The 24,935-nt window shown below is 47.4% G+C and overlaps 1 protein-coding gene across 1 annotated transcript in view; it reads left to right on the top strand.

Annotated features, from left to right (window-relative positions):
* The window catches only part of LOC141221118 (resistin-like beta), a 46,551-nt gene extending 31,330 nt beyond the window's left edge, over positions 1-15,221 (top strand). Inside the window, exons 3-5 of the mRNA XM_073666456.1 lie at positions 9,197-9,378; positions 10,184-10,261; positions 14,867-15,221. Coding sequence (XP_073522557.1) covers positions 9,255-9,378; positions 10,184-10,261; positions 14,867-15,000 — 336 coding nt within the window. The 5' untranslated portion in view covers positions 9,197-9,254 and the 3' untranslated portion in view covers positions 15,001-15,221. The remainder of the gene's footprint in view (positions 1-9,196; positions 9,379-10,183; positions 10,262-14,866) is intronic.
* Positions 15,222-24,935: the final 9,714 nt, after the last annotated feature.

Below are 24,935 nucleotides of genomic sequence, written 5' to 3'. Positions count from 1 at the left end.
GCCATAGTAGAGGTCTGATGGGAATCTGTCCCCCCTGGGAGATATCTGACCTCTACTATGGGCATACAGGTTATAGAAATGTAACTCTATACCTACCTGTATGGCTCATAGTAGAGGTCTGATGGGAATCTGTCCTCCCTGGGAGATATCTGACCTCTACTATGGGCATACAGGTGATAGAAATGTAACTCTATACCTACCTGTATGGCCATAGTAGAGGTCTGATGGGAGTTTGTCCCCCCTGGGAGATATCTGACCTCTACTATGGGCATACAGGTGATAGAAATGTAACTCTATACCTACCTGTATGGCTCATAGTAGAGGTCTGATGGGAATCTGTCCCCCCTGGGAGATATCTGACCTCTACTATGGGCATACAGGTGATAGAAATGTAACTCTATACCTACCTGTATGGCCATAGTAGAGGTCTGATGGGAATCTGCCCCCCCTGGGAGATATCTGACCTCTACTATGGACATACAGGTGATAGAAATGTAACTCTATACCTACCTGTATGGCCATAGTAGTGGTCTGATGGGAATCTGTCCCCCCTGGGAGATATCTGACCTCTACTATGGGCATACAGGTTATAGAAATGTAACTCTATACCTACCTGTATGGCTCATAGTAGAGGTCTGATGGGAATCTGTCCTCCCTGGGAGATATCTGACCTCTACTATGGGCATACAGGTGATAGAAATGTAACTCTATACCTACCTGTATGGCCATAGTAGAGGTCTGATGGGAGTCTGTCCCCCCTGGGAGATATCTGACCTCTACTATGGGTATACAGGTGATAGAAATGTAACTCTATACCTACCTGTATGGCCATAGTAGAGGTCTGATGGGAGTCTGTCCCCCCTGGGAGATATCTGACCTCTACTATGGGCATACAGGTGATAGAAATGTAACTCTATACCTACCTGTATGGCTCATAGTAGAGGTCTGATGGGAATCTGTCCCCCCTGGGAGATATCTGACCTCTACTATGGGCATACAGGTGATAGAAATGTAACTCTATACCTACCTGTATGGCCATAGTAGAGGTCTGATGGGAATCTGCCCCCCCTGGGAGATATCTGACCTCTACTATGGACATACAGGTGATAGAAATGTAACTCTATACCTACCTGTATGGCCATAGTAGTGGTCTGATGGGAATCTGTCCCCCCTGGGAGATATCTGACCTCTACTATGGACATACAGGTGATAGAAATGTAACTCTATACCTACCTGTATGGCCATAGTAGAGGTCTGATGGGAATCTGTCCCCCCTGGGAGATATCTGACCTCTACTATGGGCATACAGGTTATAGAAATGTAACTCTATACCTACCTGTATGGCTCATAGTAGAGGTCTGATGGGAATCTGTCCTCCCTGGGAGATATCTGACCTCTACTATGGGCATACAGGTGATAGAAATGTAACTCTATACCTACCTGTATGGCCATAGTAGAGGTCTGATGGGAGTTTGTCCCCCCTGGGAGATATCTGACCTCTACTATGGGCATACAGGTGATAGAAATGTAACTCTATACCTACCTGTATGGCTCATAGTAGAGGTCTGATGGGAATCTGTCCCCCCTGGGAGATATCTGACCTCTACTATGGGCATACAGGTGATAGAAATGTAACTCTATACCTACCTGTATGGCCATAGTAGAGGTCTGATGGGAATCTGCCCCCCCTGGGAGATATCTGACCTCTACTATGGACATACAGGTGATAGAAATGTAACTCTATACCTACCTGTATGGCCATAGTAGTGGTCTGATGGGAATCTGTCCCCCCTGGGAGATATCTGACCTCTACTATGGGCATACAGGTTATAGAAATGTAACTCTATACCTACCTGTATGGCTCATAGTAGAGGTCTGATGGGAATCTGTCCTCCCTGGGAGATATCTGACCTCTACTATGGGCATACAGGTGATAGAAATGTAACTCTATACCTACCTGTATGGCCATAGTAGAGGTCTGATGGGAGTCTGTCCCCCCTGGGAGATATCTGACCTCTACTATGGGTATACAGGTGATAGAAATGTAACTCTATACCTACCTGTATGGCCATAGTAGAGGTCTGATGGGAATCTGTCCCCCCTGGGAGATATCTGACCTCTACTATGGGCATACAGGTGATAGAAATGTAACTCTATACCTACCTGTATGGCTCATAGTAGAGGTCTGATGGGAATCTGTCCCCCCTGGGAGATATCTGACCTCTACTATGGGCATACAGGTGATAGAAATGTAACTCTATACCTACCTGTATGGCCATAGTAGAGGTCTGATGGGAATCTGCCCCCCCTGGGAGATATCTGACCTCTACTATGGGCATACAGGTGATAGAAATGTAACTCTATACCTACCTGTATGGCTCATAGTAGAGGTCTGATGGGAATCTGTCCCCCCTGGGAGATATCTGACCTCTACTATGGGCATACAGGTGATAGAAATGTAACTCTATACCTACCTGTATGGCCATAGTAGAGGTCTGATGGGAATCTGCCCCCCCTGGGAGATATCGGACCTCTACTATGGGCATACAGGTGATAGAAATGTAACTCTATACCTACCTGTATGGCCATAGTAGAGGTCTGATGGGAGTCTGTCCCCCCTGGGAGATATCTGACCTCTACTATGGGCATACAGGTGATAGAAATGTAACTCTATACCTACCTGTATGGCTCATAGTAGAGGTCTGATGGGAATCTGTCCCCCCTGGGAGATATCTGACCTCTACTATGGGCATACAGGTGATAGAAATGTAACTCTATACCTACCTGTATGGCCATAGTAGAGGTCTGATGGGAATCTGCCCCCCCTGGGAGATATCTGACCTCTACTATGGACATACAGGTGATAGAAATGTAACTCTATACCTACCTGTATGGCCATAGTAGTGGTCTGATGGGAATCTGTCCCCCCTGGGAGATATCTGACCTCTACTATGGACATACAGGTGATAGAAATGTAACTCTATACCTACCTGTATGGCCATAGTAGAGGTCTGATGGGAATCTGTCCCCCCTGGGAGATATCTGACCTCTACTATGGGCATACAGGTTATAGAAATGTAACTCTATACCTACCTGTATGGCTCATAGTAGAGGTCTGATGGGAATCTGTCCTCCCTGGGAGATATCTGACCTCTACTATGGGCATACAGGTGATAGAAATGTAACTCTATACCTACCTGTATGGCCATAGTAGAGGTCTGATGGGAGTCTGTCCCCCCTGGGAGATATCTGACCTCTACTATGGGCATACAGGTGATAGAAATGTAACTCTATACCTACCTGTATGGCCATAGTAGAGGTCTGATGGGAATCTGTCCCCCCTGGAAGATATCTGACCTCTACGATGGGCATACAGGTGATAGAAATGTAACTCTATACCTACCTGTATGGCCATAGTAGAGGTCTGATGGGAATCTGTCCCCCCTGGGAGATATCTGACCTCTACTATGGCCATACAGGTGATAGAAATGTAACTCTATACCTATCTGTATGGCCATAGTAGAGGTCTGATGGGAATCTGTCCCCCCTGGGAGATATCTGACCTCTACTATGGGCATACAGGTGATAGAAATGTAACTCTATACCTACCTGTATGGCCCATAGTAGAGGTCTGATGGGAATCTGTCCCCCCTGGGAGATATCTGACCTCTACTATGGGCATACAGGTGATAGAAATGTAACTCTATACCTACCTGTATGGCCATAGTAGAGGTCTGATGGGAATCTGCCCCCCCTGGGAGATATCTGACCTCTACTATGGGCATACGGGTGATAGAAATGTAACTCTATACTTACCTGTATGGCTCATAGTAGAGGTCTGATGGGAATCTGTCCCCCTGGGAGATATCTGACCTCTACTATGGGCATACAGGTGATAGAAATGTAACTCTATATCTACCTGTATGGCCATAGTAGAGGTCTGATGGGAATCTGTCCCCCCTGGGCGATATCTGACCTCTACTATGGGCATACAGGTGATAGAAATGTAACTCTATACCTACCTGTATGGCCCATAGTAGAGGTCTGATGGGATATTGTGTCAAAACAGCTTCTAATCTTAATCAGCCAGACGTCTAGACTTGTTAAGACAAGAGAGATGCACTATTGTGTTTGTGTTGACTTTAGAAATTGTGTGTGTTTCTTTGGTGGGTCAAGAAGGACAGACCAGTATTTGCATAACCCTAAATGTTGTCTTCTCTTGGTTCTGAAATAATGATGTTTGTTACCATGCTAATTGCATATTATACTAAAGCCAGCTAGATGTTAATTTACAAGAGCCCCCTGCTATACCAACTATGTAAATTGATTAAAAGCTCAAACAATGAGACCTGAGCCCTGTGTAATAATACCCTCCCTAACCCTTGCCCTGTGGATGTGTACTTGAAAGAACAAATGTGAACTATTTAAGGAACATGTGCCTCTGTAGCAGGAAGATTTGAAACAGAGATTTTTCAAGGAGAATCAAAGATCAGACTCTCTTCAGACCATCAGCTTGGTAGCATGGCTTTATTCAAAGAGATACAGATTTGGATTCTACATGATTTCAGCCTAAGGGTATATGGCCCTGACTGGAAAGATACGGATCTGCTCCACTGACCATCAGAGAGCCCATGTATACATTTGAGGAGTCCAGGTTGGGACGATAAAGTCACCTGGCCCTATGGATATGTTGTTTGGGGTTGCCAGGTGGGACCCTCCGGTTGCCTGGATCCCATGGAGACATTCGGAGAAGCCAGATTTGGACCAGCCGGTCATCTGGTCTCATGGAAAGGCTAGGATGGGACCGTCGGGTCTCCTGGCATTGTACCTTGATGGACTATCAGCTGCCTAAGCTTCTCGCTAGCTTCTCTCTCTGGAGGCCAACCAAAAGCGGGGGGCCACTGGTTGAGGTAGTTGGCCCTGGAAGTCCCAAAGTCGCAGCTGTTCTATTCCAGGTGGGCCAGCAGAAGGGTGAGACTGTGTAATATTGTACCATCTTGGGTATTTGCTGGGACTCTTCTATGTGTTTTTTGTCCATTTGGTGGTTCAATAAAGTATTGCCACACTGTTTTGTCTGAGTAGTATTACGCCCACGGAAAACCCCATGTCTTCACAGGTAGATTAGTAGAGGGAGGAAACACAAGAAGTTCAGTCATCTTCACTCGGCTCTGTTCCCTATCTAACCTCTCTAGCTCACCTCTCCCTCTTTCTGACCACAACCTACTCACATTCTCTTCCCCTCTACTCTCCAGGTGCACAAGCCCCACTCCACAAACTTGCCCACCCTCGCAGAAATCTCAAACACCTTGACCTACACTCACTCTCTGAAACCCTTCTCCTTCTCACAGGCATAAGTTCATTACACGATGCAAATGCTGCTGCCACTTTATATAACACCACAACAGCTGCAGCTATCAATTTGGTTGCCCCCCTCACACATACCACAGCTCGCCCACTCAACCGGCAACCCTGGCACACCAACCTGACTAAAGAACTGCTAAGGGCCTGCAGGGTTGCTGAGCGGAAATGGAAAAGGTCCCAATCCAACGATCACTTCATTGCATTCAAAGAGTCCCCCACTACCTTCAAGTCCACACTCACTACAGCAAAACAAACATACTTCTCATCTCTCATATCCTCCCTGTCTCACAACCCTAAACAGCTATTCAAAACTTTCAATTCTCTCCTCCGTCCCCCAGCGCCTCCTCCCTCTCCTCTCATCTCAGCCGAAGACTTTGCCTCATTCTTCAAGCAGAAGATTGACACCATCAGACAAAGCTTTTGCCTAAAGTCCCCACAACCCCTCCTCATAGCTACTCAACCATCCTCCTCCAAAACCAGCTTCTCCACCATTACGGATGATCACCTCTCCTCTTTACTCTCCAAATCACACCTCACTACCTGCGAACTTGACCCAATTCCGTCCCATCTCATCCATAACCTCACCACAGTCTTCATCCCAACCCTAACCCACCTTTTCAACCTGTTACTAACAACTGATGTCTTCCCCTCATGCTTCAAACATGCCTCGATCACACCCGTCCTCAAAAAGCCAACCCTTGACCCATCATCTCTGTCTATCTATCGCCCCATATATCACTTCTTCCTTATGCCTCAAAACTACTGGAACAACACATCCATTCTGAACAGTCCTCCCACCTCTCCTCCTGCTCCCTCTTTGACAGCCTCCAATCTGGCTTCCGACCGCATTACTAAAATTTAACATGGACAAAACTGAATTCATAATCTTTCCACCATCTCCCTCAACCCCCCCAACTGACCTATCCATCAAAGTCAATGGCTGCCCACTCTCTCCAGTCCTGCAAGCCCGCTGCCTTGGGGTAACCTTGGACTCTAACCTCTCCTTTAAACCACATATCCAAGCCCTTTCCACTTCCTGCTGACTCTAACTTAAGAATATCTCTAACCCGGATCCGCACGTTCCTCAACCACGAATCTGCAAAAACACTAGTGCACGCCCTCATCATCTCCTGCCTCGACTACTGCAACCTCATGCTCCGTGGCCTCCCTTCTAACACTCTCACATTCCTCCAATCTATCCTAAACTCTGCTGCTCGATTTATCCACCTGTCCCCCCGCTATTCCCCGGCCTCTCCTCTCTGTCAATCTCTTCACTGGCTCCCCATTGCCCAGAGACTCCAGTTCAAAACCCTAACCATGGCATACAAAGCCATTCACAACCTGTCTCCTCCATACATCTGTGACCTAGTCTCCCGGCACTTACCTGCACGCAGCCTCCGATCCTCACAAGATCTCCTTCTCTACTCTCCTCTTTCTCCTCTTCCCACAATCACGGGCAGGGTCCTCGCTCCTCCTTTACCAGTCACCGACTTGTATTGTTCAAAATTTATTGTAATTGTTTGTGCTATGTATATCTCTTTCACATGTAAAGCGCCATGGAATGAATGGCGCTATAATAATAATAATAATTATTGATAGATTCACTTTTAGGTAGAGGGAGGATATGATGTGGAGAGATCTTCACTGGTATATGTAGTAATGCCGGGGTGATGTCAGGAGATGATGTATATAATTGGGTGTCATCAGCATAGAGATGGGACTGGAAACCAAATCTGCTGATGGTTTGTCCAATAGGGGCTATGTAAAGAGAGAAATGGAGGGGGCCTAGGACTGACCCCTGAAGAACCCCAACAATAAGAGGAGGGAACCTGCGACTGAGCCCTGCAGAACCCCTACAGTAAGGGAAAGAAGAGAGGAAGAAGAGCCAGGAAATGATACAGTGAAGGAATGATCAGAGAGGTAGGAGAACCAGGAGAGCGCGGAGTCCTTCATGCCAATAGAGTGGAGCATAGTGATAAGGAGCTGGTGATCTGCGATGTCAAAACCTGCAGAGAGATCCAGGAGACTCGGCATGGAGTAGTGGCAATTAGATTTAGCTGTTAGTAGATCATTACAGACTTTAATAAGGGCAGTTTGAGTAGAGTGTAAAGAGCTTAAACTAGATTGTAAAGGATCAAAAAGAGAATTATGTGAGAGAAAGTGGATTAGCCGAGAATGGACCAAGCATTTCTGGAGTTTAGAGATGAAGGAAAGATTGGAGACAGGTCTGCAGTCAGCAGCGCAGTTCTGGTCGAGGGATGGTTTATTTAGTAATGGATGTATGCTGGAATGTTGAATGAAGAATGAAGATACCAGAAGAAAAAGAGAGATGAAATATTTTACTTAGATAAAACGGAATAGGGTAACTGGTGCAGGTTGTAGGGCGAGAAGAAACAAGGAGCTTGGTCACTTTTTCTTCTATGACCTGTTCAAAGGTAAAAAGTGAGCTTGATGAATGGCAGGAGGGAAGAGGGTTACTCTGAGCAGCTCTGAGGGGATAGGGCTAAATTGTCCTGACGGACACATTTACTGGGCTTCCATAGCTTAATGTCCACATACATGTGGGCAAGAGGTTTGTAAATACATGTTGCCTGAATTCACAGTTGTATTGGGTGGGCTTCCATACACATTGACTGTAGACTGACATATACCTTAGTTTAAATATATTCTGACTAACATACACATTGGCTGGGTTACCATATATATCTGATGGAGGTTTGCATATACATTTCCTAGACTTTCATTCCAGTTTTGGTGTTTGGATTCACATTGTCTGGAGGTTCTCATGCATGTCGGCTGGGCACGGGGGCACTTATCTGTTGGCAGGGGACTCCAATGCATGCTATTTGGGGAATGCCGGCACATGTGAAAACTGGCTGTAAGGGGCTCTCGTGCACACTGGCTGGAGAGGGGGCCAAAGGCAGATCATCAGAGGCGGCCAGCTCCCGTGAACACTGGCAGGGTGGGGGGCAGCTACCATGCATGCCGGATGGGGTGGTGGCTCCCATACACATAAAGCTGGGGAGAGCGGTTCCCATACAAGCTGACTGGGGAGGGGGTGGCTTCCATACAATCATAGGCTGCAGCTTCTTTCATGCACACGATAAGATTCAATTGCTGACCAACACATCTGACAAGAGTCTTTTTCAACAATTTAACAGTGGAATTTAATCTGAAGCACAGGCAGTGCAATTCAAGGATATTACAGCAACAATCTTCATTACAGTACAGTCTGAGTTTCTTGAGCAACCGGCTCCAGTAACAATACAGTAGTTTCTTAACAAGGCACAGTATTACAGTCTCTTCAGTAGCATAATTCAGCACAGATTAGATCTCCTAGCAGCACACTTCTTTTCATACACGATCATAGGCTTTTCCTTCACAAGGAAACAATTCTTTATCCTGCATGGAGATGGAGGGGTGGAGGGTTTGATGAGGGAGATCATCCCTGTGACACAATTTCTTCCAGTCCTTATCTTCCTGCCTGATAATACTCTGCCACTGTTAGTTTAGGGAGTTTATCTGACCTGTGTTTACTTTCTCTCCTGATCTGAATCCTGCTCAGTTGCCTTCTGTTAGATACAGATAACACCACCTTTCTCTTTGACTTCAGCCAAACTACAATAACAAGTTCCCCACAATCCCCCTGGGGCTCTGCTAAAACACTCCCTGTCTCCTGTGACTGTGTTAACCCCTCTAGTTGCTGGATGCTTCTGAAGCACAACACTTCCTGTCTCCTTGTGTTATTTGTAACAGTTGCTGGATGCTTTGGAAGCAACAGCACTACTTCAGCATGTCACACTAGGGCTCATGTTCTAAAATGTATCATTCACAGGAGTCAACACAAGCAGAGTCTGCGCCTCCAGAGCCTAGGATTCTGTCTAACATTGAGGATGAAGGTGTGTCTGACCCTCGTCATCCTGTCCATCATGGCCATCACTGTCTACAGTGATAATCATCCAGGAGAACGTGATATCTCTGAAGTCATCTTGCTCACTAATCTTATAAAATCAGTGGGTCAGTAAATTGATATCCTCCATTGTTATGAACTGTCTGAAACTGTGAGATGTTTGCTACATACTTCTATCCCATTCGATGATGTCGCCCTTCGCATCACTGAGGTCTTCATGATATTCAGCATTTGGTCCCTGTCATGTGACCGTATTTATTGAAGAACAAGGGTTGATTTGCTGCTTTTTAAAGAGGTTGTCCACTACTATAGAGAATGCCCCTGTCGATTTAAAAGGTGGAAATCAGATTTTTTGTAAGTACCTTGTGTTGTAATTCTTGCCTGTGAGCGGCGCTATCGCTAACTGCACACCAGACATCATGTGACCCCCTGCTGCAGCCGGCTCTGGCATCCGCTGATGTCACGTCAAGTTCCGGCTGCAGCCGGGCGTGACACAGTGATGCCCACCCCCCTGATTGCTGGGTAGTGGGTGGGGTTTCCCCACACGTCACAACCCAGCATCCACTGCGCGCTTTCCCAATGAATGCAGGAGAGGGAAATCGCGCGATGGGTGCTGGTCTGTGACGCACGGGGAAACCCCGCCCACTACCCATCAATCAGCAGGGAGCACGTCACTGGGTCACCCCCTGCTGCAACCGGAACTTGACGTGACATCAGCGGATGCCAGAGCCGGCTGCAGCCGAGGGTCCCATCATGCCTGGTGCGCTGTAAGCAACAGCGCCGCTCACAGGCAATAAAGACCACACAAGGTATTTACAAAAAATCTAATTTCCACCTTTTAAATCGACAGGGACATTCTCTATAGTAGTGGACAACCTCTTTAACCTCTTTATATTGTTTTTGTTCTTTTAGCTACGACCATCTTAAAGAATTGTAAGATTGTGTGCACAGACGTTGTCGAACGCGGAGCCCTGGCCTTCTGCCCACCAGGTACAATACAGAAGCCATTTTATGTATTATGCTTATAATTCCACAGCACTTTACAAAAATTATCATCACTGTCCCCAGTGAGGCTGCAATCTGAATGAGAAAACCCAACCATGCGGAGAACATACAAACTTGTTGCAGATGTTGTCCTTCGTGGGATTTGAACCCAGTACCCCAGCAGTGCAAGGCTGCAGTGCTAATCACTGAGCCACCATGCTGCCCTATGTATAGTACAGCACTAACCACTGAGCCAACATGCTGCCTTAAATATATTACAGTTCTAACTACTGAGCCACCATGCTGCCTTATATATATATATATATATATATTACAGTTCTAATCACTGAGCCATTGAGACATGAACAACAGGGAACTCCTCAGTGACATCACAGACAGAGCTAGACATGAGCAAGAGGAAACTCCTCAGTGACATCACACAGTGATAGACATGAGCAACAGGGAACTCCTCAGTGACATCACACAGAGGTAGACATGAGCAAGAGGACACTCCTCAGTGACATCACACAGAGCTAGACATGAGCAACAGGGAACTCCTCAGTGACATCACACAGAGCTAGACGTAAACAACAGGAAACTCCTCAGTGACCTCACACAGAGGTAGACATGAGCAAGAGGACACTCCTCAGTGACATCACACAGAGCTAGACATGAGCAACAGGAAACTCCTCAGTGACATCACACAGAGCTAGAAATGAGCAACAGGAAACTCCTCAGTGACATCACACAGAGCTAGACATGAGAAACAGGAAACTCCCCAGTGACATCACACACAGCTAGACATGAGCAACAGGAAACTCCTCAGTGACCTCACACAGAGCTAGACATGAGCAACAGGAAACTCCTCAGTGACATCACACAGAGGTAGACATGAGCAACAGGGAACTCCTCAGTGACATCACACAGAGGTAGACATGAGCAACAGGAAACTCCTCAGTGACATCACACTGAGCTAGACATGAGCAACAGGAAACTCCTCAGTGACATCACACAGAGGTAGACATGAGCAAGAGGAAACTCCTCAGTGACATCACACAGAGCTAGACATGAGCAACAGGGAACTCCTCAGTGACATCACACAGAGGTAGACATGAGCAACAGGAAACTCCCCAGTAACATCACACACAGCTAGAAATGAGCAACAGGAAACTCCTCAGTGACATCACACAGAGCTAGACATGAACAACAGGAAACTCCCCAGTGACATCACACAGAGGTAGACATGAGCAACAGGAAACTCCTCAGTGACATCACACAGTGCTAGACATGAGCAACAGGAAACTCCCCAGTGACATCACTCAGAGGTAGACATGAACAACAGGAAACTCCTCAGTGACATCACACTGAGCTAGACATGAGCAACAGTAAACTCCTCAGTGACATCACACAGAGCTAGACATGTGCAACAGGAAACTCTTCAGTGACATCACACAGAGCTAGACATGAGCAACAGGAAACTCCCCAGTGACATCACACTGAGCTAGACACGAGCAACAGGAAACTCATCAGTGACATCACACAGTGCTAGACATGAGCAACAGGAAACTTCTCAGTGACATCACACAGAGCTAGACATGAGCAACAGGAAACTCCCCAGTGACATCACACAGAGCTAGACATGAGCAACAGGAGACTCCTCAGTGACATCACACAGAGCTAGACATGAGCAACAGGAAACTCATCAGTGACATCACACAGTGCTAGACATGAGCAACAGGAAACTTCTCAGTGACATCACACAGAGCTAGACATGAGCAACAGGAAACTCCCCAGTGACATCACACAGAGCTAGACATGAGCAACAGGAAACTCCCCAGTGACATCACACAGAGCTAGACATGAGCAACAGGAGACTCCTCAGTGACATCACACAGAGCTAGACATGAGCAACAGGAGACTCCTCAGTGACATCACACAGAGGTAGACATGAGCAAGAGGAAACTCCTCAGTGACATCACACAGAGCTAGACATGAGCAAGAGGAAACTCCACAGTGACATCAAACAGAGCTAGACATGTGCAACAGGAAACTCCTCAGTGACATCACACAGAGCTAGACATGAGCAACAGGAAACTCCCCAGTGACATCACACTGAGCTAGACACGAGCAACAGGAAACTCATCAGTGACATCACACAGTGCTAGACATGAGCAACAGGAAACTTCTCAGTGACATCACACAGAGCTAGACATGAGCAACAGGAAACTCCTCAGTGACATCACACAGAGGTAGACATGAATAACAGGGAACTCCTCAGTGACATCACAGACAGAGCTAGACATGAGCAAGAGGAAACTCCTCAGTGACATCACACAGAGGTAGACATGAGCAACAGAAAACTCCCCAGTGACATCACACTGAGCTAGACATGAGCAACAGGAAACTCCTCAGTGACATCACACAGAGCTAGACATGAGCAACAGGAAACTCCTCAGTGACCTCACACAGAGCTAGACATGAGCAACAGGAAACTCCTCAGTGACATCACACAGTGCTAGACATGAGCAAAAGGAAACTCCCCAGTGACATCACACTGAGCTAGACATGAGCAACAGGAAACTCCTCAGTGACATCACACAGAGCTAGACATGAGCAACAGGAAACTCCCCAGGGACATCACACTGAGCTAGACATGAGCAACAGGAAACTCCTCAGTGACATCACACAGTGCTAGACATGAGCAACAGGAAACACCCAGGGACATCACACTGAGCTAGACATGAGCAACAGGAAACTCCTCAGTGACATCACACAGAGGTAGACATGAGCAACAGGGAACTCCTCAGTGACATCACACAGAGGTAGACATGAGCAACAGGGAACTCCTCAGTGACATCACACAGAGGTAGACATGAGCGACAGGAAACTCCTCAGTGACATCACACAGAGCTAGACATGAGCAACAGGAAACTCCTCAGTGACCTCACACAGAGCTAGACATGAGCAACAGGAAACTCCTCAGTGACATCACACAGTGCTAGACATGAGCAAAAGGAAACTCCCCAGTGACATCACACTGAGCTAGACATGAGCAACAGGAAACTCCTCAGTGACATCACACAGAGCTAGACATGAGCAACAGGAAACTCCCCAGGGACATCACACTGAGCTAGACATGAGCAACAGGAAACTCCTCAGTGACATCACACAGTGCTAGACATGAGCAACAGGAAACACCCAGGGACATCACACTGAGCTAGACATGAGCAACAGGAAACTCCTCAGTGACATCACACAGAGCTAGACATGAGCAACAGGAAACTCCCCAGGGACATCACACTGAGCTAGACATGAGCAACAGGAAACTCCTCAGTGACATCACACAGAGGTGGACATGAGCAACAGGGAACTCCTCAGTGACATCACACAGAGGTAGACATGAGCAACAGGGAACTCCTCAGTGACATCACACAGAGGTAGACATGAGCGACAGGAAACTCCTCAGTGACATCACATTGAGCTAGACATGAGCAACAGGAAACTCCTCAGTGACATCACACAGAGCTAGACATGAGCAACAGGGAACTCCTCAGTGACATCACACAGAGCTAGACATGAGCAACAGGAAACTCCCCAGTAACATCACACAGAGCTAGAAATGAGCAACAGGAAACTCCTCAGTGACATCACACAGAGCTAGACATGAACAACAGGAAACTCCCCAGTGACATCACACAGAGGTAGACATGAGCAACAGGAAACTCCCCAGTGACATCACTCAGAGGTAGACATGAGCAACAGGAAACTCCCCAGTGACATCACTCAGAGGTAGACATGAGCAACAGGAAACTCCTCAGTGACATCACACTGAGCTAGACATGAACAACAGGAAAGTCCTCAGTGACATCACACTGAGCTAGACATGAGCAACAGTAAACTCCTCAGTGACATCACACAGAGCTAGACATGAGCAAGAGGAAACTCCTCAGTAACATCACACAGTGCTAGACATGAGCAACAGGAAACTCCTCAGTGACATCACACAGAGGTAGACATGAGCAAGAGGACACTCCTCAGTGACCTCACACAGAGCTAGACATGAGCAACAGGAAACTCCTCAGTGACATCTCACTGAGCTAGACATGAACAACAGGAAACTCCTCAGTGACATCACACAGAGCTAGACATGAGCAACAGGAAACTCCCTGGTGACATCACACAGAGCTAGACATGAGCAACAGGAAACTCCTCAGTGACATCACACAGAGGTAGACATGAACAACAGGAAACTCCTCAGTGACATCACACAGAGGTAGACATGAGCAACAGGAAACTCCCTGGTGACATCACACAGAGGTAGACATGAACAACAGGAAACTCCTCAGTGACATCACACAGAGGTAGACATGAGCAACAGGAAACTCCCCAGTGACATCACACAGAGGTAGACATGAGCAACAGGAAACTCCTCAGTGACATCACACAGAGCTAGACATGAGCAAGAGGAAACTCCTCAGTGACATCACACAGAGCTAGACATGAGCAACAGGAAACTCCCAGTTGACCCACAGGCTGGTGGCTCTTCAGTCCACAGATGACTGCCCTGCACATAATGAATTACTCCTATAATACTCTTTCCTTCTCCTGTAGATTTCGTCCCTTTCTCTTGCTCCTGCGGGATGGGCTGTGGCTCATGGGACATCAGAAATCAGAACACCTGCCATTGTCAGTGTAGTAACATCGACTGGACATCAGTCCGATGCTGCAAGATAAGTTACAGCTAAACGTGTGTCTGTCCGGGATCCAGGCGTCATCCAGCCACGTATAGAGACACTGCTCCTATCAGTATACATTGTGTCTGGTGTCATCAGACCATGGTTATAATCTCATCACATGTAGAAGTGGTGGAGGGCATGTGAGCTCCGTCTACGTGGCGGTATTATGTCTGCCTGTCATTGTGTAGTCATGCTCATGTTGTGAATAAAAAAACGTTATTAGCATTCAATCAGAATTCATTATTTATTCCAGAGAACTTTTCAATAGCGTTCTGTCCAAAAATGTGTGATCTCTTAGGTCATATAGGGGAGGGTAGGGGAGGAGGAGAGCACACAGACTGTACTATATCAGTGTGGAGAGGGAGGAAAGTGTAGAGGTCAGAGTGTGCAGAGGAAAAATCACACAGATTGTATTGTATCAGAGGGTAGGGAGGAGGAGAGCACACAGACTACTATATCAGAGTGTGGAGAGGGAGGAAAGCATATAGGTCAGAGTGTGCAGAGATGGAGAAATCACACAGATTGTATTGTATCAGAGGGTAGGGGAGAATAAGAGCACACAGACTGTACTGTATCAGAGTGTGGAGAGGGAGGAAAGCATACAGGTCAGAGTGTGCAGAGAGGGAGAAATGACAGATTGTATTGTATCAGAGGGTAGGGGAGGAGGGGAGCACACAGGCTACTATATCAGAGTGTGGAGAGGGAGGAAAGTGTATAGGTCAGAGTGTGCAGAGATGGAGAAATCACACAGACTGTATTGTATCATAGGGTAGGGGAGGAGGGGAGCACACAGACTGTACTGTATCACAACATGGAGAGGGAGGAAAGCGTACAGGTCAGAGTGTGCAGAGAGGGAGAAATCACACAGACTGTATTGTATCATAGGGTAGGGGAGGAGGGGAGCACACAGACTGTACTGTATCAGAGTGTGGAGCGGGAGGAAAGCGTGCAGGTCAGAGTGTGCAGAGAGGGAGAAATCACACAGACTGTATTGTATCAGAGGGTAGGGGAGGAGGGGAGCACACAGACAGTACTTGAGTCAGTGGAACAATTCTGAAGTACTCTCTTCTTTATAGTGCCCTTTTAAAATCATCTTCAGCTGTTGCAAGGTCAATTGACTCTTCATTTCTAGCATACTACGGTGGTTCAGTCCTGGGCTGATCGCTTTCACCACCCCCTCAACGATCTCATCTGGTTGGTAGCCTTTCTGTAAGCCTGCATCGATCTGGTGCAACAAATTCATATAAGACAGTTTCTCTTTCTGTTCACACTCTCCAATCTGTCCCAGGATCTTGAATTCTTTCATTATGGTGATTTGTGGTGTTAGAGAGGACTGTCTTCCTGATTTATCTACCGTTCAGAGGTTTTCGTCGATTCCTGCAGGGCTGTTGTTAGGGCTTTGAATTGTTCTTTCAATTCCTGTAGTTCAGTCTGTGGATGGAGATTCCCGCTTTTGGTAATTGGTGCCGCCCCTCCATCCTCCAACTTCAACCTGGTTAGAAACTGTGTTAGCTCCTGGAGGAACGTCCCCATGACGTCTTCAGCTTCTTTCTCCCCCAGCTCATCCATTTTTGCATTAATGGCAGCTAACAGTTGCCTGCAGTTGTGTGCTTTAGAAATCTGTTCTTCTGACATCTTTACATGTTCTGCTACTGTTCTCAATTCTTCACAGGTTAACTGAAGAATCAGCTCACTAATTCTCTCCATTTGTGTTTCCACATCCATTGCTGCTAGTGAATTTTCTTTAGGGCTGGTCCCCTTTAACTGGTGTAGCAGAGTTGAATTGAGGTGCTGTGCTGCGGTGTTTTTCCAGACACTTTTTGTCTACACGCTAATTCCCAGGATTCCCTGTACGGGCCACCAATGTTACACGCACGCTGCTAGGTTCAGATAGGGCGAGACGCGATTCATGAATTCTTTGGAATCCTGGGGGAACCGTTACTCAGGGTGACCATAGGCTGCAGCTTCTCTCAGGCACACAATAGATTCAAATGCTAACCAGACACATCTGACAAGAGTCTTTTTCAACAATTTAACAGTGGAATTTAATCTGAAGCACAGGCAGTGCAATTCAGGGATATTACAGCAACAATGTTCATTACAGTACAGTCTGAGTTTCTTGAGCAACCGGCTCCAGTAACAATGCAGTAGTTTCTTTACAAGGCACAGTATTACAGTCTCTTCAGCAGCATAATTCAGCATAGATAAGATCTTTTAGCAGCACACTTCTTTGCATACACAACCACAGGCTTTTCCTTCACAAGGACACAATAGTACACAGCATTCTTTATCCTGCATGGAGATGGAGGGGGGGTTTGATGAGGGAGATAATCCCTGTGACACAATTCCTTCCAGTCCTTATCGTCCTGCCAGATAATACTCTGCACTGTTAGTTCAGGGAGTTTATCTGACCTTGGGTTTAGTTTCTCTCTTGATCTGAATCCTGTTCAGTTGCCTTCTGTCAGATACAGATAACACACCACCTTTCTCTTCGGCTTCAACCAGACTACAATAACAAGTTTCCCACAATCCCCCTGGGGCTCTGCTAAAACACTCCCTGTCTCCTGTGCTCGTGTTATTTGTAACAGTTGCTGGATGCTTTTGAAGCAACAGCACTACTTCTGCATCTCACACTTTCCCACACCTTGGGTGACACCTCCTCCTCAGCCTCCATCTCCGAAATGACCACATCAGTCGGAAGCTGGAAGCACTGCAGCACTGCCTCGGCCAAGCGGCAACAGGCACTGCTGAAGCTAATATGCTTAGGGGAAAAACCTGACACCTCTGAAGAGTTGTTGACAGCTGTAAAAGAGCAGGCAGATCTGTGGCTGCCACCGCTGAACCTACAGCCAGGCATGGTCGTTTGTGACAATGGCCAGAACCTGGTGGCTGCTCTGAAGCTAGGTAACCTCACACACGTTCCATGCCTGGCCCATGTGCTCAACTTAGTGGTTCAGCGATTTCTCAACACCTACCCGGATCTGCCTGAGTTTATTGTCAAAGTACGCTACGTGTGTGCCCATTTTCGAAAGTCACCTACAGCTTCCACCGGCCTCGCCGTGCTTCAGCAGAATTTGCAGAATTTACAGCTCACAGACTGGTGTGCGATGTCACCACGCATTGGAACTCAATGTTGCAGATGTTGGGAAGGATTTGTGAGCAGAAGAGGGCAGTTGTTGAGTACCAGCTTCAACATGCCCGTCAGCATTCAGGTCATCCTCCGCACATAAGGACTGAGGAGTGGGCATGGATGTCAGACATCTGTGTCGTCCTCTAAAACTTTGAGGATTCCATCAAAATGGTGAGCGGCGATGACACCATAATTAAGTCACCCTCCCACTTCTCTGTCTTCTGAAGCACTCGTTGCTCACAATTAAAGAGGAGGCATTGCAGGCGCAGCACAATGAGAAGGAGCAAGGAACCATACAGGGTGATGCCAGACAGCCCAGTCTCATCTCATCCCAATGTAAATTGGGTGCTAATGAGCAGGAGGAGGAGGAGGAGGAGGAACAGGAGTTGGTTTCCTAGGCTACAGACGGTACTACCCTCACCATATTCATATCATCTTTTCAGAGTGGATGGCCTGAGGAAAGGGAGAATGAGGAGGAGAGCATATACAGTCGTCCTCTTGGTCAGGACAGGGAAGACTTGGCTGGTGGTAGTCTGGCGCACATGGCTGACTTTATGTTCCTCTGCCTTTCCTGTGACCCTCGTGTTGTATGCATTTTGGCCATCAGTAATTACTGGTTGGTGACACTTCTAGACCTACACTACAAGGAGAACTTTCTATTGCTCCTTTCTGTGGCGGAGAGGTCTAGTAAAATGTTGCACTACCCAAAGACCCTTGTTGCGGAATTATTAAAAATAATTCCCATCTCAAAACGTTGGCGGAAGAGGTCACAGTTCCTTGGACAACCAAGGAGTAGAGGTGAGGGAGACACAAATAAGACGCAGCAGACGCAGGGGATCACTGTCAAAGGTATGGGACAGTTTTCTCAGACCCTACTAGCGCCCAGGCCCTGATGCGCAGGGTACTCTGACAAGGAAGGAAAAGTTTTGGAAGATGATTCCTCTGTGCCTTATAATTATTGGGTATCCAAGCTGGACACGTGGCAAGAACTGGCTCTCTACGCCTTGTAGATCCTGGCCTGCCCTGCGGCTAGCGTTTTATCAGAGCAGGTTTTTAGTGCTGCCGGGGGCATTATAACTGATAGGCGCACCGGTCTATCAACTGAAAATGCTGACAGGCTGACTCTTATAAAAATGAACAAGGGCTGGATTGGACCAGACTAGTGTTGAGCGAGTATGTTCTGTTAACCCTTTCGGCGAGTATGCTCGGGCCGAGCACCGAGTAGTTACAGCTGCTCGGTGATATGGTTGAATCGCTCCCCTGTGCATGATTTGCGACTGTTTGGCAGCTTTATTACATGTGAGGAATGTGTAAGAAATAGACATTCCTCACATGTACTAGAGCTGTCAAACAGTCGCAAATCATGCACACGGGAGCGATTCAACCATGTCACCGAGCAGCTGTAAATACTCGGAGCTCGGCCCGAGCATACTCGCCGAAAGGGTTAACAGAACATACTCATTCATCACTAGACCAGACTTCTCAACACCACCGGATGATAGCAGCGGAACATAAAGTCAAGTCTAGTGGCTTTTTTGGGGGCAGGGGTCTATTCCCCTGCACCTCCGCACAGCCAGACATGGGTATATGTGGCGCCCCTGGTTCAGTCGCCACAGAGGTACTGAATCACACCCAGAGGTGTGGTATCTCACTCTCAGGTAAGGATGGAGTACTGCCCGGGACCCACCCACTTGCATCCAACACACTCCACTTCAGAGGGCAGGGCGAGCTTGCTCCTAAGGGAGAGCACAGTCCCTGGTCCCTGGCTGGAGGGCGGAACCATGTAGTGGGTGTGGGTGGAGGAAGAAAACAGGGGAGCACTTGAGAAGGAGGATATAAAAGAGGGAACCATCTTGAAAGACAGAGTTCAGTCAGAGGAGGACAGTGAGAGGAGAAGTAGTGGGAGCAGGAGCTCTGCTCAGGAGGAACGGGCCTGAGTGAGAGAGGCCCAGGAGGTCAGACTGAAGAGAGGAGAGGAGCAGGCAGGAAGGCTCCACAAGAAAGAGAGGATCCTAGGGGTACGGGAAGTGCTGGAGGCCACCCGTACGTCCGAATCTACCAGGAAGTGGAGGGATCAGACCGTAAAGGGGACCGGCCCCTAACTAGTGGGAATTACAATATTCAGCTAGAAACCGGAGGCTTCTACATTTTCAGGGTGTAGTTGCCCACAGCCGCAATTAATCGCCAAAAAGGTAGCCGCACAGGATCCAGGGAACTCCCGGTTGCCAGCCAAGATCTGAGGTTACCTGCTTGGAACACTGTTTGCGAGGCGCAGGGCAGGAGGGTGAGAGCCAGCGCAGGAAGACGACCGAGAAAGGCACACAGAACGGGGTCCCGTTAAGTGCTCCTGAATTACCTGAGGGATTGCTGAACCCCTCCCTTGGTGAACGCAGAACGCCGCGGGTGGTGATAATTTGGCCGTTGTAACCAGGAGCAACGTGATAATTGTGAGTAAACCTTGAAGACTGCACCCCACTGTCTCTGTGAATTATTGTTGCGTCATCACCAGCCCTGCACTACACTGCACAACAACAGCTACCTCATCATTAACCATCATAGCACTGCCCTGGAGCTTAGCTCTACCTGTGGAGAGCTGAACCAACTCTGCTGCATTACCAACAGCTCCAGAGGATCTGCTCCGCAGCGGCGGCTCCACATAGCCGCATACCACAGGTGGCATCACGAACATTAGATATAAAAACTATAAATCCCCTTTTATTGACCGCCCTGGGTCACGGACCGGGTCACCGCCACTGTGACATCTCCCCTAGCAACGACCGGCCCGGCTACCGAGTACCCCACGTGCCAGGGGGCGCGTCACTGACTTTTTCTATTTTCTGTTGTCCTCCTCCTTCTCCTTCTTCTCATCCTCCACCACCATATCACCAGGGTGACCGTGATGCAACACCCACATAATTTTTTTGTAAGGGTGTTTATGATGCTTGTAGTACATTTTTTTAGAGGCCTACTTCTAACATTATGTATGTTATTCAGTATATTCTGTTCATGCATACCCCCAGGGGTAAATGTTTTTCAGCCTATGCACTTAGTGCATGGGCATTACCAGTATAAGAGGCCCATTCCTTAACAATGGTAAAAAAAATTTAATGAGGACCTCCTGTGTACGTCTCTTCAAAGGGATATTGGAGTGCGTCCAAATTTTTGGCAGCCCTTGCAGTCACTGCATGGGCATTACCACTTAAAAAGACCCACTCCTTTATAATGAAAACATTTTTTTTACTGAGGCCCTCCTCTATGTGTCTTCAAGGAGGTATTGGATTCCATCCTAATTTTTTGCAGCCCTTACAGTTACTGCATATGCTATAACATTATAGGAGACCCGCTCCTTAATAATGGGAATTTTTTTTTTTAAATCAGGCCCTCTATGCGTGTTTAAATTGGTATTGGGGTTTCTTTTTTGTATGTTTTATTGTGAGTCCATAAAAGTGGCGTAATACCTCTGGAAACATTGTTGACAGCAGTGATCTGGGAGTCAGAAATGCTTTCAGGGGTCTTCCCCATGCTGTCCCCTTGCCATCTGAGCACTGTTCCCATCGATTTGGGCAATTTTTAGGTCCCCTGCAGACCTCCGAGTGGGTCACCAAAAAAATGCTCGAGTTTCCCATAGACTTACATTGGGCTTATTGCTCGGGTTGAACACCCGAGTATTCCAATGTGCTCGACCCGAGCATCGAGCACCCGAGCATTTTAGTGCTCGCCCATCACTAGTACTCATATCAATGTCCATCTCTCCACACTTACTGTCCACCTGAGTAATACTGGCAATAGTCATGCTTGAACTTACTGGGAAGGGCTGCCTAACCACAAACACGTGGTCAAGTGAATGTGGCCAGGGACAGTACGGAGCCAGTCTACAGCTTTTCTTGCTGAGAGTTGTATTTCACCGCAGCCATATTCTCGATGAAATGCTCGGTGAAAGGACTGGCATAGAGGGACCGTATCTACTCTGGGTGTCATTTTTCCCAGGAAGTCCTCTAATGCAACTTGTTGCAGAAGCAATGGCAACCCGTCCAACATCAGCTCGCACTTGTCGGTGGTGCTCCGACACACAAACATCTTTCTTTGCGCCTTTAATTTCATGACTACAGAGTTTGGCAATGGCCTGATCTGCAATGCGGTTTCAGAAATAACATGCATAAGCACACATTAAAAAAGCAGCCATAGAGTGTCTGGGAACCTTCTCACACACTTTTCTTCGCCAGTGCTGCTTCTCGGCAGGGTTGGACGGGCCCACCAGAGAACCGGAGACTCCTCCGGTGGGCCCTGGCTTCTCCTTCAGGAGAGTTCATAGTGCTGAGGTGAGGCCATGATGATGATAGAGGCCACCATCTGCTCAGTTTTCTGTTACTTGGTATGCAAGCCAGCCAGCCACCCACCCACAGGCCGCAATACTAAACTGCCAGATTTCTGGGTAGCTGCTTGCACCTGAAATGTGACCTTTTAGACTCGTGGAGGTGGAAGCTGTCCACAACCTCATGGCGGCGGTGGCCAAGTGTCCATACTCGTTCTCCAGCCGCCACTATTTCTCCCGGTATTGAGTCCTCCTTCTACAAGTGCGGGTCCCTGAATATTACTGTTGGTACTTTTCTGTGGGAATCTGTTTGCCTCCTACCAGCCTGGAATATTTCCAGTAAACTATGATACGACGCCATGGTATTAGCACTGCCTCCAGTACCAGTAGCAAAGCCATCCCCAATTTCCTTCTCAGGAATATTATTTGGTAGACTGAGTGGCTGCCCAAATACATTAGTTTCTCACAAAGGAGCTAAAAATAGAGTGGCAGTAGGTGCATGTTTCTCCAGCCTGTTAGATATCAGAGGGTGAACGGCAGCACATTGGCTCAGTGGTTAGCACTGAAGCCTTGCAGCACTGGGATCATGGGTTCAAATCCCAGCAAGGACAACATCTGCAAGGATTTTGTATGTTCTTCCCGTGTTTGCGTGGGTTTCCACACACTTTTCTTAGCCAGGACTGCTTCTCGGCAGGGTTGGACGGTCCCACCAGAGACTCCTCTGGTGTGCCCTGGCTTCTACCTCAGGAGAGTTCATGATAGCGCTAACTTTGCAGCTGCTTTGGGGCTCTTGAGCGGGTGAGAAAGGTGGGCCCTCAGAATCAAATCCTCTGGTGGGCCCAATGTTTTCAATCTGAAACAGCTTCTCAGTGGGAGTTGTATTTCACCACAGCCATATTCTTTAGCTCGATGAAAGGACTGGCATAGAGGGAAACCATATCTACTCCGGCTGTCATTTCTCCGTCACCAGGTTCCGCCCATTGTCACACACGACCATGCCTGGCTGTATGTTCAGCGGTGAGAGCCACAGATCAGGCTGCTGTGTTACAGCTTTCAACAACTCTGCAGCGCTGGGCGGTTTGCCACCTAAGAATTAAGCATGTTATCTTCAGCACAGCCTGTTGCCGCTAGGCCAAGGCAGTGCTGCAGTGCTTTCAGCTTGTGACTGATGTGGTCATTTCTGAGATGGAGGAGGAGGTGCAGGAGCTGAACAATGTGATTACATTGAGGTTACATTGGCAACTCTGTTTTTTATACTAAAGCTTATTGTTCCCATTATTAAAGAATGGGTCTCCTATACTGTTATTGCGTATGCTGTGACTTCAAGGGCTGCCAAAATTTGTAAAAAACCCCACTAAGAATTTAAAGACACATGGAGCAGGGCCACAGTAACAAGGTACGACATGTTCGCATTAGAAAGGAGAGGGTCTGCTATACAGTTATAGGGTTTGCAGTGAGTCCATCGACTGATTAAATTTAGGAAAAAGCCCACTAAGAATTTAAAGACACATAGAGTAGGGCCACAGTAACGAGTACGACATGTTCACATTAGGAAGGAGAGGGTGTGCTATATTGTTATAGGTATGCAGTGAGTCCATCGGCTGATTAAATTTAGGAAAAAGCCCACTAAGAATTTAAAGACACATAGAGTAGGGCCACAGTAACGAGTACGACATGTTCACATTAGGAAGGAGAGGGTGTGCTATATTGTTATAGGTATGCAGTGAGTCCATCGGCTGATTAAATTTAGGAAAAACCCCACTAAGAATTTAAAGACACATAGAGTAGGGCCATGGTAACGAGTACGACATGTTCACATTAGAAAGGAGAGGGTCTCCTATACAGTTATAGGTTATGCAGTGAGTCCAACGGCTGACCAAATTTAGGAAAAACCCCACTAAGAATTTTAAGACACATGGAGCAGGGCCACAGTAATGACAAATTCCCATTAGACAGGAGAGGGTCTCCAATAGTGTTGGCCTATGCAGTGAATGCAAGGGCTGCCAAAAATTGGAAGGCACTCCAATGCCCCTTGGAAGAGACTTAGAGGGCCTCATAAAAAATGTTCCCATTAGAAAGGAGCGGGCCTCCTATACGTGTAATGTCCATGCACTAAGTGTATGGGCTGACAAACATTTACCCCTGGGGGTTATACATGAACATACTGCATAAAAACTTTTTTTACAGGCATCATAAACACCCTTTAAAACAATTATGTGGGTGTTGCATCACGGACCACGGTCACCCTGGTGATATGGTGGTGGAGGATGAGCATGAGGAGAATGAGAAGGTCAAGTGCAAATAGCCAAAATCAGGAAGCGTATACCCATGTGTGGGTGTGAAACGGTGCATGGGAATACACCTCCCAAGAAAAGACACTGGATTGGAGTTTGTTACGCTGCTATCATTCGGTGGTGTTGAGAAGTCTGGCCCAATCCAGCCCTTGTTCATTTTTATAAGAGTCAGCCTGTCAGCATTTTCAGTTGACAGGCGGATGCGCTT

Source organism: Phyllobates terribilis, unplaced genomic scaffold (assembly GCF_046119375.1).
Source record: "Phyllobates terribilis strain yellow unplaced genomic scaffold, ASM4611937v1 Scaffold_318__1_contigs__length_2195899, whole genome shotgun sequence".
NCBI classification, from domain to species: Eukaryota; Metazoa; Chordata; class Amphibia; order Anura; family Dendrobatidae; genus Phyllobates; species Phyllobates terribilis.
Note: the sequence above shows the minus strand (reverse complement) of the source record. Positions and strands in the feature narration are given on the sequence as shown.